The sequence below is a fragment of the Saccopteryx bilineata genome, chromosome 5, assembly GCF_036850765.1.
Source record: "Saccopteryx bilineata isolate mSacBil1 chromosome 5, mSacBil1_pri_phased_curated, whole genome shotgun sequence".
Lineage (NCBI taxonomy): Eukaryota > Metazoa > Chordata > Mammalia > Chiroptera > Emballonuridae > Saccopteryx > Saccopteryx bilineata.
The window spans coordinates 63,178,671-63,192,965 of NC_089494.1; the positions used below are offsets into that span (position 1 = coordinate 63,178,671).

Genomic DNA, 14,295 nt, shown 5'->3' on the forward strand with positions numbered 1-14,295 from the left:
AACATTGGAAGTTTGTCCTGAGAGAAGCCTTTTTCCACTCTTCTATTGCCCATGAGCATAACGCTAAACTGCGTAAGGAACATTAACGCTTGTCATCATATGTCATTAAATTAGCTCTCTTATAGAAGGAAAACTTGGTTAAGTTCTGACACACCAAAGACTTTCTTAGACAACTAGCTACTTTGGTGTTACATTTATTAGTTATTGATGAACTTTAAAGAGTTCAGCAGCATTATGGCACATGTTCTGGATATCTAGCAGATGGTGTGAAAATATACCAAATTTTATTTCTATAATTCTAATATATGAACACAATGACAGAGTTAACAGTTCTTAGAGAAAGAGCCAGAAATAGGATAAGCTTTTCTTTTAAATTTCTGGCATTCTGATAAACGAAATGAGTTATGAGCTCTACCTGAGTGTACATGGGCCCCTTTGGTATACAGATGTTAGGCAGGAAGAGAGAAGGTGGCAGTGGAGGGGGGGGGAGGACAGTTGCCATGCTGCCATGCTCAGCCACTTCTAAGTGGGGGGTGGGCTAGCCCTGTCAGGAACACTCACCGGGGTGTTGGACTGCTCGGTTAGTTTTTGTTCCCACATCTTCAGACGTCTTTCTCGTTCTTTGAGCTCCTGCTCTTTAAAGCTGAGATCACGTTCTAGTTTCTTCAGTCGCTCAAGAGTTGCTTCAATTTCGCACCTGCACAGGGATAACTGGTGTAAGTCTCAACTTTGCTCGAGAGGTATTACATGTTTAGTGGACCATCAGAACGCTTAATCAAAGTAAAAGGTTAAAAGTTGTGCTTTTAAACCAAACAGCAAACTATCAGAGAATAACAAATCCCTCATAGCTTTCAAAATCAATGAGTAATTTCTAGTTTGGAAAAATAAGCACAACATATTTTAACAAAGCAGTGAGGAACCACTGGGAGGGAGCCGAAGGTGTGAAGCTGGCGCTTTGGTTTAGCCGTTTAATAAATGCTTACATTCACCTAGCTCTTTACAGTTTACAAAGAACTATTATATACTATCTCATCTTATTCTCGTAACAGTCCCCCAAAATCAAGTGCTAATCTCATACAGAGAGAGATGGAAAAACCATACTCAAGTGAGGTGATCAATATCACACCATCAGTAACAGTAACTTCATGTTAGTCTACTCACTGGCTGAGTAACTCAAGCAATCAATTAAGATGCTTCTGTTTTGTCAGTGGTATGGGGTGGTGATTATTTTACATTAGGGATTCCCAACTTGCCTGATCCTAATAATTACCTGCTCAGCTTGTTAAGAAAACAGACAATAAACCTCAGATTCCTAGGACCCTTCCTTAGAATTCATGATTCAGTAGGGTTAAATGGGAGCCCAGGAATTTCCATTATTTATTTATTTTTTACATTTTTTTAAATTTAGAAATTAAATTTAGCAGGGTGCCGCTGATTAATAAGAGTACATAGGTTTCAGGTAAACATTTCTATAGCGTTTGAACTGTTGATTGTATGGCATGCCAACCACCCAAAGCCAAATCATTTTCCATCACTGTGTACTTGTCCCTTTTTACTCCCTTTTCCCACCCCTCTCCCTCTGGTGACCACTTCACTTTTATCTATGTCCATGAGTCTCAGTTTTATATCCCACCTATGTGTGAAATCAAATAGTTCTTAGCTTTTTCTGATTCACTTATTTCACTCAGTATAATGTTCTCAAGGTCCATCCATGTTGTTGTAAATGGCAATATGTCATTATTTCTTCTGGCTGAGTAGTATTCTATTGTATTATATATGTACCACATCTTCTTTATCCAATCCTCTATCAAGCAACACTTTGGCACTTTGGTAGAATTTCCATTACTTAATAAAAGATCCAGATAATTTTTAAAACCAGGCAAGTGTGGCAAATCCTGGGCCAGATGTACTCTAAGGTGGTTTTTAACTAATAATTTTAAAAGAAAGTTCCCTCTTTAGCCTCTATAGGCTGACCTACTTCACCATTTGGAACAATATCTCCAGTAATAGAAATCTGTCCTTTACAGAAATTGAAGTTGGTAAGATGGCTAAGTGCAATTTTTTTTCTCCTTTAGGGTTACCATAAATGGTTAAGTCTAAATTTATGCTCTGAGAGCTAGAAGTTCTTTCTCTTGAGTTTCTGAAGAGCCCATGGGAAAAGCAACAGTAATGAAGCCATGAGAGAAAGGAGAGAGAGAGAGAGGGAGAGAGGGGGGGGGGAGAGAGAAAGAGAGAGACAACCCAAGGGAAGAAGAGCTGGCAAAGGCACAGAAAGAGAAGGGCAGGAAATAGGTGATCTGTAGATTAGCTGTTGAGTGCTGCCAACAGCTGCTTCCAGGAACCACTACGGCAAGCCTGCATGGCAGCCTGGGTAATTCCAGCTGAGACCTTGTCTTTGGAAAGTATAAGCCCCCAGATCTAAGTTAATGAAAATATGTCACCAATATCTGCCTTTTTTTATTTCCAGGGGAAATTAGGGTAAGTAGACAGCTTACTCTAATGCCCTTGCAGATGGGAACTAAATGGATGAAAAGCCAACGATTCTGGGTATTCATTGGCAAATCCCAACTCAGGGAACAGCTACTGAGGTGGGTCTGGATTTGGGTCTGACACTTCACTTCCCTGGCACCGTTTGAAAAATTTATATATATAATAGTGAAGTCACACTAAAGTCTCTAAAGAAAGGCACCAAATTAGCTATCTTCCAAAATTATAACTGTATCATTAAATCCAAATTTGATCTTTGATATTTCAGACATAAATATTATACCTATTCATAAATAAGTTTGTTTTTATTTTTCAACTGGAGAATGAGAGGGGAAAAAATCAATGTGGAAAACCTTAGGTTCAACTTTCATAGTAAAGAAAGAGCCATTGTCAGTCAATGAGAAGGTAAGAGGGTACCACTTGGTGGTGAGATGGCAGTGGCTTCTGCCAAGCCAGGCCCAACTCTCCTGCCAGGGCTCACTGCTGTTCATTTTGCTCAGAGTAAATGGCCAAACATATTCAAGTTCACTTGTAATTTAAGCCAAGGATTCATCTCAAGTTCTAGCTCTGGGAGCTGACTGTGATTTGCCCCCATCTGGACAACAGATCAACAGGCAGGAAGCTGGACACAGTGACAGAGAAAAACAAGCGCTGACTGAGTCAGTATTTTGCTCCTCAATCTGCTTCCTTAGGCCTGGCTTCCAAACACTGCTCTTCCAGACACCCCGGGATCTGACATGGTGTTCCGTCTGTCATAATAGGTGACCACAACACCGGGACAGACAAAGACAGCTGCTCCTCTGGCTGTTCCCTGTTTCGCATTCAAATGCATCTGTTAATGCATTTATATAACTTTCCTGTTATAAAAAAATATGATTTAAATGTTTTAATTGATGAAAATTACAGTTTTACTCAAACAAAATCTAACCAAGGTTGACTTCGACTAGTATCAATTTTCCATATACTAACAACAGGCAATGAACTATAATTATCTTCTTATCTCGGACAGAAGCTTACTTTGAAATAATAGGTTAATTAGTAAAAAACAGCTTTATTATATATATTACATAATAAGTATATAATGTGTATATTATATCTAGTCTCATGTATTAAATGGTTGTGCTAATATCCAAATGGCAAAGGTTACATTTTTTTGATCTTTGCTTATTTTTTTCTTATTTTTTTTTTCTCTTCTTTTTAGAAGCTGGAAACGGGGAGAGACAGTCAGACAGACTCCCGCATGCGCCCGACCGGGATCCACCCGGCACGCCCACCAGGGGCGATGCTCTGCCCCTCCGGGGCATCACTCTGCGGCGACCAGAGCCACTCTAGCACCTGGGGCAGAGGCCAAGGAGCCATCCCCAGCGCCCGGGCCATCTTTGCTCCAATGGAGCCTTGGCTGCGGGAGGGGAAGAGAGAGACAGAGAGGAAGGGGGGGGTGGAGAAGCAAATGGGCGCTTCTCCCATGTGCCCTGGCCGGGAATCGAACCCGGGTCCCCCCGCACGCCAGGCCGATGCTCTACCACTGAGCCAACCGGCCAGGGCCGATCTTTGCTTATTTTTAAGAAGCTGTGCCACAGTGAGAATATTCTGATCAGCAGGGAAGACCAGAGCCAACAGCGTTTTGCCTGGAGACATGGATCCAGGAGCTCCATCACGGCACCACACAGCTCACTGAGAACTGACACCACAGGCCTAGGGGCGATCCTGTGCGGGAAGCGAAAACAGCAGCAGGACCACACAGTTTCTGTTCCTCATGCTCTTTGCTGTTGTTGCTGGTCAGTCAATAGGAGGAGAAACAGGCTGAAGATGTGACGGACAAGCAAATGTCTGACACTAGATTTCTTTCCTAATATTTAGTAGGTCAAAGGAAAGAACATAGTTCAGGTGGTTTTAAATAGCCTAGTTAAAAAAGAATTTCCAGAATACTCATTTAATTTTCTAAAACGAGACGCTCCATCAGGTCTTTGTGTAGAGGAAGCTAAGCCAGAAAACAAGCATTTGCAGAAGCACCAGAGCAGGACTAGAACCCGGCTTCGCTGTGACTTTAACTTAGGACACACGCTTTGGACAGCAGTCACGTGGTTTCAGACACCAAAGTCGGGGGAAAGAGGGGGTGGTCCGGTTGTGTTGTTTTAAATATCCAGATGATCTGACAAAACATTTCATTCTTTTCTGTGCTTGGTATATTGAGTGAGATAGTTGTTTTGTTTTAATCATAACTAAAACAATCATGCCCTGTATTATACTGCTCACAAAAATTAGGGGATATTTTATAGCTTTATATTCACTTTGAAGTATCCTCTAGTTTTTGTGAGCAGTATATTTCTCTTCACTAAAAAGGAATCTAGTCAAGTGAACACTGCATGTTAATAAGTTTATGGTTTATGGCATGACGTTAGCCACCAGTCCCGGGCCAGCACTGCACCAGTGTGTGCTGCTGTGGGCCCGTGGGGCCAGACCACCTGGGCCCTGCCACTGGCTCTGCCTCATGCAACATGGACCTAGGGCAGGTTACCCAACCTGTCCAGGCCCTGGTTTCTGTATCTGTGGTGTTAGGGTTGCCACGTAGATTAAAAGTGGTAAGCCAAATAAAGTATAAAGTATCTGATAAGAATGTAATACATGACAGCTGTGTTCACTACTGTTACTCTAATGAACATTGTTATTCTCCCCACGTGTTTAACCAATGCCCAAGTTCAGATAAAACAGCTCTGCTGCTTCTCAAACAGCAGCTTTGTGTTCAGGTGAAGATCTACTCTCAGCTCTCAGGAATAATCAGTTCCTGAAAGACAGCCAGTGAGGCAGCCTCCCAGCAACTCTTCACTTCTTACTAAAATACATTAATGTTTCATCAGTTTTATTCCCCTCGTCTTTTCATCTTGAAGTGTTTAAAACATTACCTTTATTATTCAACTAATCCAGGTTTACTGTAGAAAACATATACAAATAGAAAACATTCTTCCATAATCTCATTACCCAATGATAATACTGACGTTTTTATACTTTTCTCTATGTATATACACCTATGCACATAAGTGTGTTTATTTTACAAAAATGGAATGATTCTTTTTCTTTTTTGTGACCGAGACAGAGAGAGATAGAAAGAGGGACAGATAGGGACAGACAGACAGGAAGGGAGAGATGAGAAGCATCAATTCTTCACAGCGGCACCTTAATTGTTCATTGATTGCTTTCTCATATGGGCCTTGATGGGGAGGGGGGGCTACAACAGACAGGGTGACCCCTTGCTCAAGCCAGTGACCTTGGGCTCAAGCTGGTGAGCCTTGCTCAAACCAGATGAGCCTGCGCTCAAACTGGCAACCTTGGGGCCTTGAACCTGGGTCGCCTGCATCCTAGTTTGATGCACTATCCACTGCACCACCACCTGGTCAGGCTGGAATCATTCTTAATATACTGAACTGCAGCCTCTACTTTAAAATAATTGATCAGATCTCTATTAACATGAATTTCTCCATACTATTCAGTGAATGGAGATATCATAAAATTTAAAAACCAGAAAAAACAATAAAAATAAAAATCAATCTTTTTATTGTACTTTATGCCATTTCCAGTTTTGCAATTCTAACAATTGACTTGTCATACATTTTTACACAATCTTACTCATTTGTTTAGAAATACCTTTTTAGAAAGGTATTATTTTCTCAGCAGCAATGTATGAGAAAATTTATAACACTGGATACTTTTATAATATGTGTAAACTTTCAGCAGTCTGATAAATGGATTATGTCCCCTTTATTTATTTGATTGCTAGTGAGGCTGAATATATTTCATGTTTCTTGGCCATTGGGTTTCTACTTTTGTGAAATGCTTTTTCACACCCTTTAGCATGATATTTTAATTAAAATGTTATTTTAATGACAGTAACTCCATCACACTGGTTTTCAAAGTACAGTCTGTGAACCGGTGAGAACTTCTCAAAAAATTTGAGGGGATAAATTGGTTTTCAGAATAATATTAAGACATAATTTACTTTTTCTACTATCATTCTCTCAGAGGAGTACAGACTTTTCTAGAGACTTCATGACTTGTGAGAAGGCCATAGGCTGAGGGCAGAAGCAGGACTTATTATTATTATTTTGCATTTTTCTGAAGTGAGAAGCAGGGAAGCAGAGAGACAGACTCCTGCATGCGCCCGACCGGGATCCACCCGGCATGCCCACCAGGGGGCGATGCTTGGCCCCTCTGGGGAGTTGCTCCGTTGCAACTGGAGCCATTCTAGTGCCTGAGGCAGAGGCCATGGAACCATCCTCAGCGCCCGGGCTAACTTTGCTCCAATGGAGCCTTGGCTGCGGGAGGGGAAGAGAGAGATAGAGAGAAAGGAGAGGGGGAAAGGTGGAGAAGCAGATGGGCGCTTCTGTGTGCCCTGTCTGGGAATCAAACCCTGGACTTCCACACACCGGGCAGATGCTCTACCGCTGAGCCAACCAGCCAGGGCAGGTCTTATTATTTTTTAAACAAACCAGTAAATACATATTTACATTTCTCTTGGTTCTAATTTTGAATGTGATAACTATTGATAGCTGTAACATTTAAACAAAGCTCTCTGGCATCCTCAATAATTTTTCAGAGTGTAATGGAGGCCTGAGACCACAACTTTTAGAACTGTTGATCATACATGGAAAAAAAAAGAAGTACGTTATGGCATTCGTTTTGGAATTTTATTAATGAAGAATTATATTGCTTTTGGCCATTTGGAGGCTTTTCATTTTTATACAGAAAACTTACCAGCTTCCCCCTTGTTTTCTAATTGTTGACATACCTTAAAAGACTCCCTATCACAAAGGTATTAATAGTAGCATTAAAACGCTGTGAATCCTTTGGATAACAGATCAAACAGCATTTCCTCAGGGAACCCTTTAATTATATCCTCACTAGATTAGATTTCATGGTTATATACTTTCAGATGTCCAGTTCTTCACTGACATAATACTTCTCAAAATAGTAATGAAATAATTATTTGTGTACTTATATTTAGCAGTTTAACACTGGGCACTCCATGTGTGCCGAACTGTCCCGGTCATCACCAAACCGCAGTGCCAGAAAGGGCACCTTGCCCCAGCAGAAGTTCAATGAATAACCGAATGAATGCATGTAAGAACACAGTTGTCACGGCAAACAAATTAACACAGGTATTTCTATTTTCTTGTGTAATACCATGTTGCCTTTTTTTTATGTTCTTAGCACAATGGAATTCCCTTCCAGAAACACTCACTGAGCAACAGCTGTGGTCAAGCACATTCTAGATGCTGTAGGTACAGTGAACACAAGAGATTCCCTGACCCTGTTACATTTTAGCCAGTGAGGCACACAAACAGAACACTTACTTACTAATTCCAACAGCAGGAATGGGCTATGAAGGAGACACTCTCCCAGCACATAAAGTGGACCCTCATCTAGTCTGGGGCCAGGAAATAGTTCCTAAAAGGCATGTTGTCTCAGCTGCTCTCTGGCATCAGCAGTGGTGTTTTAAACAGGGATGCGTCTTATTTTATTTTTCAAGTTAAATTTCTATTGAAGTGTAACATATGTATAGATAAGTGTAAAGATCCAAAGAGTACAATTCAATAAATTTTTAAAAAGTGAACACACCTGTATAACCAGCACCCAGAAGAAGAAATAGAATATTATCAGCTCTCAGAAGTTCCCAAATGCCCCTACTGGCCAACCGCCACACCCTGAAGGTAATGACAACCTGACTTCTAATGCCATATCATGAATATAATTTTAGTGGCTTTGCAAAAGTCTGTGGATAGACCATAGTTCATATAGCCATTCCTCATTTTTCTAATGTTGGACCTTGAAGATCCTTTTTATTTTTAACTGTGAAACCCACTGGGCATATATCTTTGTCCACATCTCTACCTTCTTAGAATAGATTCCTAGAGGTAGAATTTCTGGGAAAAACGGTATAAAACTTTTAAAGGCTCTTAATTCTAATTGCTTTTCGGGAAGGCTGTGTCAATGTACAATTCTGCCAGCCTCACTGTCCATGTACTTTAAGGAATGTCAAGTGCTTTTAAAAAAGGACTTCAACGGTTTGATAGGTAAAATAATATTATCTACTTGATACACTTTGCATGTTCTAAACAGGGACAAGTTTTAAACAGAACAAACTACATTCTCCAAGAACGGAGTGAGGAAGCAATGTGCATCTGCTGAGGGACCGACAATTAGGAATGAAGGCTAGACTGATACTCTTAAGATGAGGAGGCTGAGGCCAGCATGATGCGGGTCTCGTGAGTCCTGTTAAGTAGTTTGGCCTCTGTCCTGGAGTATTGGGAACCCCTTATATGAATTTAAAGGGGGAGTGCTCTGTTTAGATTCGTGCTGAATTCTTATTGTAGGAAAAATTGTTTTGCTTTGTTATTTCAGCCCAGAACAAAGTCCTTCATACCTAATTAGAGCAGATAGTATTACTTTTGTATTCCTAGACAAAAAGTCATTTAACTCTATGGCCTTTGATAGAGATTTCAGAAGAATAAAAATAAATAAAGTTATTGTAAAACACTAACCAAACAGCCCAAAGACATGTCTAATAACAGGAGAAAACCATATTCAAAGTGCATGCAGTATTCATTTGGCATCAGCAGGTGGCGTAAGGCGTCACAATACCACCAGGGCTCTCAGGAGCAGAGACGCGGTTACTTAAATCTCTGCTGAGTCAGGGAGGAATAATGTCAGCTCCCAAGAATGCTATTTATATTCGTGCATTATGTGATCTGGCTCAAATATCTCATGCCAGGCTTACCTCTTCCACTCACACAATACAATTTTCTCATTACTAAACATGTTTTACACTTGACTCAATTTAATAGAATTTATAACATCAAAAGTTTTCTTTTAAAAGTGTTTTTATAGTCTCCCTCCCTTCTCCATAAACATACAGTCCTCTCTGAAATTTCCAGGCAAACGGTATATATTTTTCTTCTCGCTGGACAGAGGCCAAAGCTTCTAACACAGAGTGTACAGAGAGAAATCTCTGGTAACTGTCTTTTGTCTAAGATATGATTTCAATATTCTTTCCACATACAATATGAAAAGGCAACAAGCTTAGAGAAATACTCTTTTCTGCTTACATATTAAATGGAGGACTTATTAGATCTCCAAAATTTTTTAACACAAAAACAAAATAAAACAAAATGTCCCAACTTTTAAGCTACACTTAGAAATCAGGACTGTCATCAAGTTTTCTGGTGCTCTTCTTCACTTAAGTTAGCCATCTAGCCATGTTCTTTTTTTTTTTTTTTTTTTAGTGAGAGACAGAAAGAGGGACAGATAAGGACAGAACGACAGAAAGGGAGAGAGATGAAAAGCATCAATTCTTTGTTGCGACACCTTAGTTCTTCACTGATTGCATTTTCATATGTGCCCTGACCAGCAGGTTACAGCTGAGCCAGTGACCTTGGGCTCAAGCCAGCAACCTTGGACTTCAAGCCAGTGACCTCTGGGCTCAAGCCAGCGACCATGCAATCATCTCTATGATCCTACACTCAAGCCTGTGACCTCACACTTAAGCTGGTGAACCCGCGTTCAAACCAGATGAACCTGCACTCAAGCTGGTGACCTTGGGGTTTTAAACCTGGGTCCTCTGCGTCCCAGGCCGAGGCTCTACCCTCTGCACCACCACCTGGTCAGGCAGTCACGGTCCCTTAAAGCTACAGGATTTGACTGCCGAACAAGGCCTACCTACCTCCACTCTGCCTTGTTGTGCAGGAATGAGTTACACTGGTCAGGAAGGTTAGTGTCATTTGACATGGACTCCAGAATTGAAATTATTTGCTTGAAAGATGGCCGCTTCTGAAGAAAAGAAAAGAAATAATCACGTTAGAAATTATGGCAGTAGATCTTCAAAATAAAAATCTGCAAGCAAAGTAATAAGCTCAACTCACCATAACAAAATAAAACATGATGTAATGTCCTGATTTAGTTATTTTACAACCGTCACACCACTCAGGTTTAGGGAACTATATTCTTTATTTTCAGTTAATCATAAGAATATACTCATATCATTTTTCTATCGCATGGCCTAAGGTTGGAATAATTACAGTTTTTCTCCAGGTAAGGAAAATTCTAATGATCTCTTATGGGTATGATTAAGGACTCCTACAAGGCAAAAGTTAAGTTCTTTAAAAACCTATCTCTGTAATAAAGCAAGCATGTGCAAGTTAACATTAGAGTCTAGGTGGTAGGTATACCAGTGTTCACTGTAAAATTCTTTCAACTCTTCCAGATGTTTGAGTATCTTTATAATAAAACGTTGGGGGAAAATATCTACTTATCAATTTATCAGAACTAACAAAATTTCCTAAGCCAGTTGCTCAGAAAAATTTCTTCATTTTAAAGCCATTGTAACCTCATTGTTTTCAATGTTAGTTCCACTTTGTAACTAACTTTGGTGCTGGGAGACGCTAAGGTTCTGTTGACTGGAGATGGAGAAAGCAGTGCTATCGCTGCATTTCTTCAGCGAGCAGAAACTACATTCGTCTCTCTCTTTAGAGTGAACCACGGTTGAGAGGAAAGGTTAAAAGAAAAATGGAGAAAGATAAAAGGATGATGCACATTCTCTCTTCATCAAGCCTCATAATTATAGCATTTCTGAATAAATTACGGCAATTAAAACATGCATTTTAATTTAGGAGCATGAAAACAAGAAGGAACAATGTTGAGGTGGCTTGCTCTCAGAACTTGAGTGCTTCCTACACTATAAAAGGCAGTTCTTCCATTTCTCAGAAGTATAAAACAAAGTTATTTATTGTGTGTGTGTGTGTTTGTGTGTGTGCTCTTTAAGAGGCCAATATACACTAAGCCTTCTAATAAGCAAAAAGGAAAGTGCTTTAAGTATGAAACTTGAGAAATATTGTGTCTTCTTTTGACTTTGTTCCCATTTTGATTTCTACTACTATGTGTCAGGTTGCAAAAAAAAATATTTTAATTCTTTGCACAGAAATTAATTATACACTAAATATAGAATTTTCATTTTGCATTAAAAAACAGCAGGAAAAACAAATGAATTTTTTAAAAATAATATTTTTCTTACATAATCATTCTTGAAATAAGGTGGAATTCTTTTGTAATTGAATGACAAGTACCCCTAGAAAAATATCTTAACTTTACCATTAGAATATGCCCTCCGGTAGAAATTATCAACATGAACATTAAAAAACAATGCAGGATTCTGTGGTAGTAATATTTTATGAGCTTCTGATTATAGAATACAAGATTCAGTCTGGTATCTTATGTAAGCTCCTCTGAAAAAACTGTTTCCTTTCAGGTATCATGGCTTTGCTTACTTAAAAAATTACCCCTTATTAAGCATCTGAACACAGGTTTCTATAGTTATCTTCATTTCCTAAGGGAAAAGCAGTCTCAGAAAAGTATAAAATGCTCAGTATCACACAGGAAGACTACGTACTTAAACCCTTCAAAATGTTTTATCCTATGAGGGTAAAAGATTATTTCCTTTCAAATTCAGGGCTTTAACTATTATATTTTTTTCTGATTTAGAAATGTCACTTTAGAACGTGAACCAATACCGACCTTTACTTCCTTCTTTTCTTCAATAAAATGTTTTGAGCACCTGGGGTGAGCCACCGAATGACCTGACATTGCCTAATACCAGCTTTCGCTGGTGTACATTTCCTCCTCCTTGTTGTATAAGTTTATATCTTTATACCTGAATAGTTTAATTTATGTGTTATTATTCTAAAGCCTGAGGACCGAAAGAAATATTTTAACCAACATTATATATGCACAGGTCTGGCACCAACTTCTAACTGAAATGCTATGTACATTACCAGCCCGAGAACTAAAATGTGCGTCTCAGGAAACAAACGGTAGCTGGCTACTCCAGTGAACCACAGACTGGGAACCACTTCCTCAGTTTACGCAAGGTGCTATAGGGAAACACCAAAACCAGCCCTGGTCCCTTACAGAGCCTGCAATCATTTTAGGAAGAAAAGATGGTTTTAAAACTACAACACTGCAAGGTTAGGCATGAGCCCAGATTGTGGACTAGGGAAAGGAACATTATGGGCTGAGGTAAACAGAATAACCAGGGACACTTGATGATAAAGTAATAGGGGAGAAATAGAAGAAGAGAGTACATGCTTGGACAGACAGACAGGACGGGAGAGAGAGGAGAAGCATCAATTCTTTGTTGCGGCTCCTTAGTTGTTCATTGATTGCTTTCTCATATGTGCCTTGACTGGGGGGCTACAGCAGACCGAGTAACCCCTTGTTCAAGCCAGCGACCTTGGGCTCCAAGCCAGCGACCTGGATTTAAGCTAGTGACTATGCAGTCATTTCTATGAGCCTGCACTCAAGCCGGTGACCTTGGGGTTTCGAACCTGGGTCCATATGACGAGCTCGACACTGAGAGCTGGGCCGTGGGCTGTGCCAGGTGTGTAGCAGCGTCAAGTACAGGGCTGTGTATTAGTTTTATCAGAATAAAATGGCATGAATTTAGAAAATAAAAATCAAACTTTATACTTCACAGGACTAGAACACAAGACCCCTTTGGTCCTTAGTACATGTTAGAGACACGCCAACTTCACAGCACCAACACTGTGCCCAATTTCCTTATGGAGTTAGATGTTTACATTACCATTTAATTAATCACCAGAAATGTATATTCTTAGATTTTAATTAAGGTAGTATAGAATTTCCAATTAAGAAATTCAAAACCTGCTTTGCATACTGAAATATAATTACTGTTATAAAGATCTAGTTGTACTAATCTAATTCAATGCAAGTAATTTCAGGCGAAATTTCTGTTTAAATGTCAGAGAGGAAAATAGTGACAAAATTACTATATATTGCACAATGGACATATAACTGGTAAAAAGGAGTATGAAAAGGGTAGGGTAGCATGATACCATTTTAACAGCATAAAATACATGTTCTGGAGCAAGCCTGCAAAGAGCCACTTATCGTTTCTACTGGATTAGCTGCAAAGTGCAGGCATTTCTCTTAATGCTTAAGAATCCCCATATTCTGCAAAATCACACTCTGAAAGAACAGGGGCAAAATGGGGATAGGCTGACCACTCCAAACCTATGCAGCTTTGTCACAGAACACTAATCAAAACAATAGCTATCCTAAAAAAAAACATACTAATGCAGTTTAAAATGTTTAATTCTTGGCCCTGGCCGGTTGGCTCAGTGGTAGAGCGTCGGCCTGGTGTGCGGGGGACCCGGGTTCGATTCCGGCCAGGGCACATAGGAGAAGCGCCCATTTGCTTCTCCACCCCTGCCCCCTCCTTCCTCTCTGTCTCTCTCTCTTCCCCTCCCGCAGCCAAGGCTCCATTGGAGCAAAGATGGCCCAGGCGCTGGGGATGGCTCCTTGGCCTCTGCCCCAGGCGCTAGAGTGGCTCTGGTCGCGGCAGAGCGATGCCCCGGAGGGGCAGAGCATCGCCCCTGGTGGGCGTGCTGGGTGGATCCCGGTCGGGCGCATGTAGGAGTCTGTCTGACTGTCTCTCCCCGTTTCCAGCTTCAGAAAAATACAAAAAAAAAAAAAAAAGTTTAATTCTTTAATAAAAACAATACTAAGCAGATATAGGATTCTACTTGTAAAAAGGGTGAAGGCAGTCTGATGAACAGGAGGAAAAGCAAAGACTGAGGCTGCTGGCTCTGAGGGGAAAGGCGACATGCTCCAGGCAGGGAGGACAGCAACAAACCCTCTGAGACAGAGCACTGGGGAGCTGGCCACCAGGGAGCATGCAGGGCCCGCTGTGCCCTTGTACCTGGTGCTCCGCTCTTCTCACTTGTGGTGCAGAACAAGGTGTGG

General features: G+C 40.5%; 1 protein-coding gene across 3 annotated transcripts in view; it reads right to left on the minus strand.

Moving 5' to 3' along the window:
• MAP3K20 (mitogen-activated protein kinase kinase kinase 20) overlaps positions 1-14,295 on the minus strand; it is a 180,728-nt gene that overhangs the window by 43,822 nt on the left and 122,611 nt on the right. For all 3 annotated transcript variants that reach the window (XM_066233260.1, XM_066233261.1, XM_066233262.1), the window contains exons 10-11: positions 10,202-10,308; positions 562-697 (exon numbers count right to left, since the gene is read on the minus strand). In XM_066233260.1, the coding sequence (XP_066089357.1) occupies positions 562-697; positions 10,202-10,308 (243 nt within the window). The remainder of the gene's footprint in view (positions 1-561; positions 698-10,201; positions 10,309-14,295) is intronic.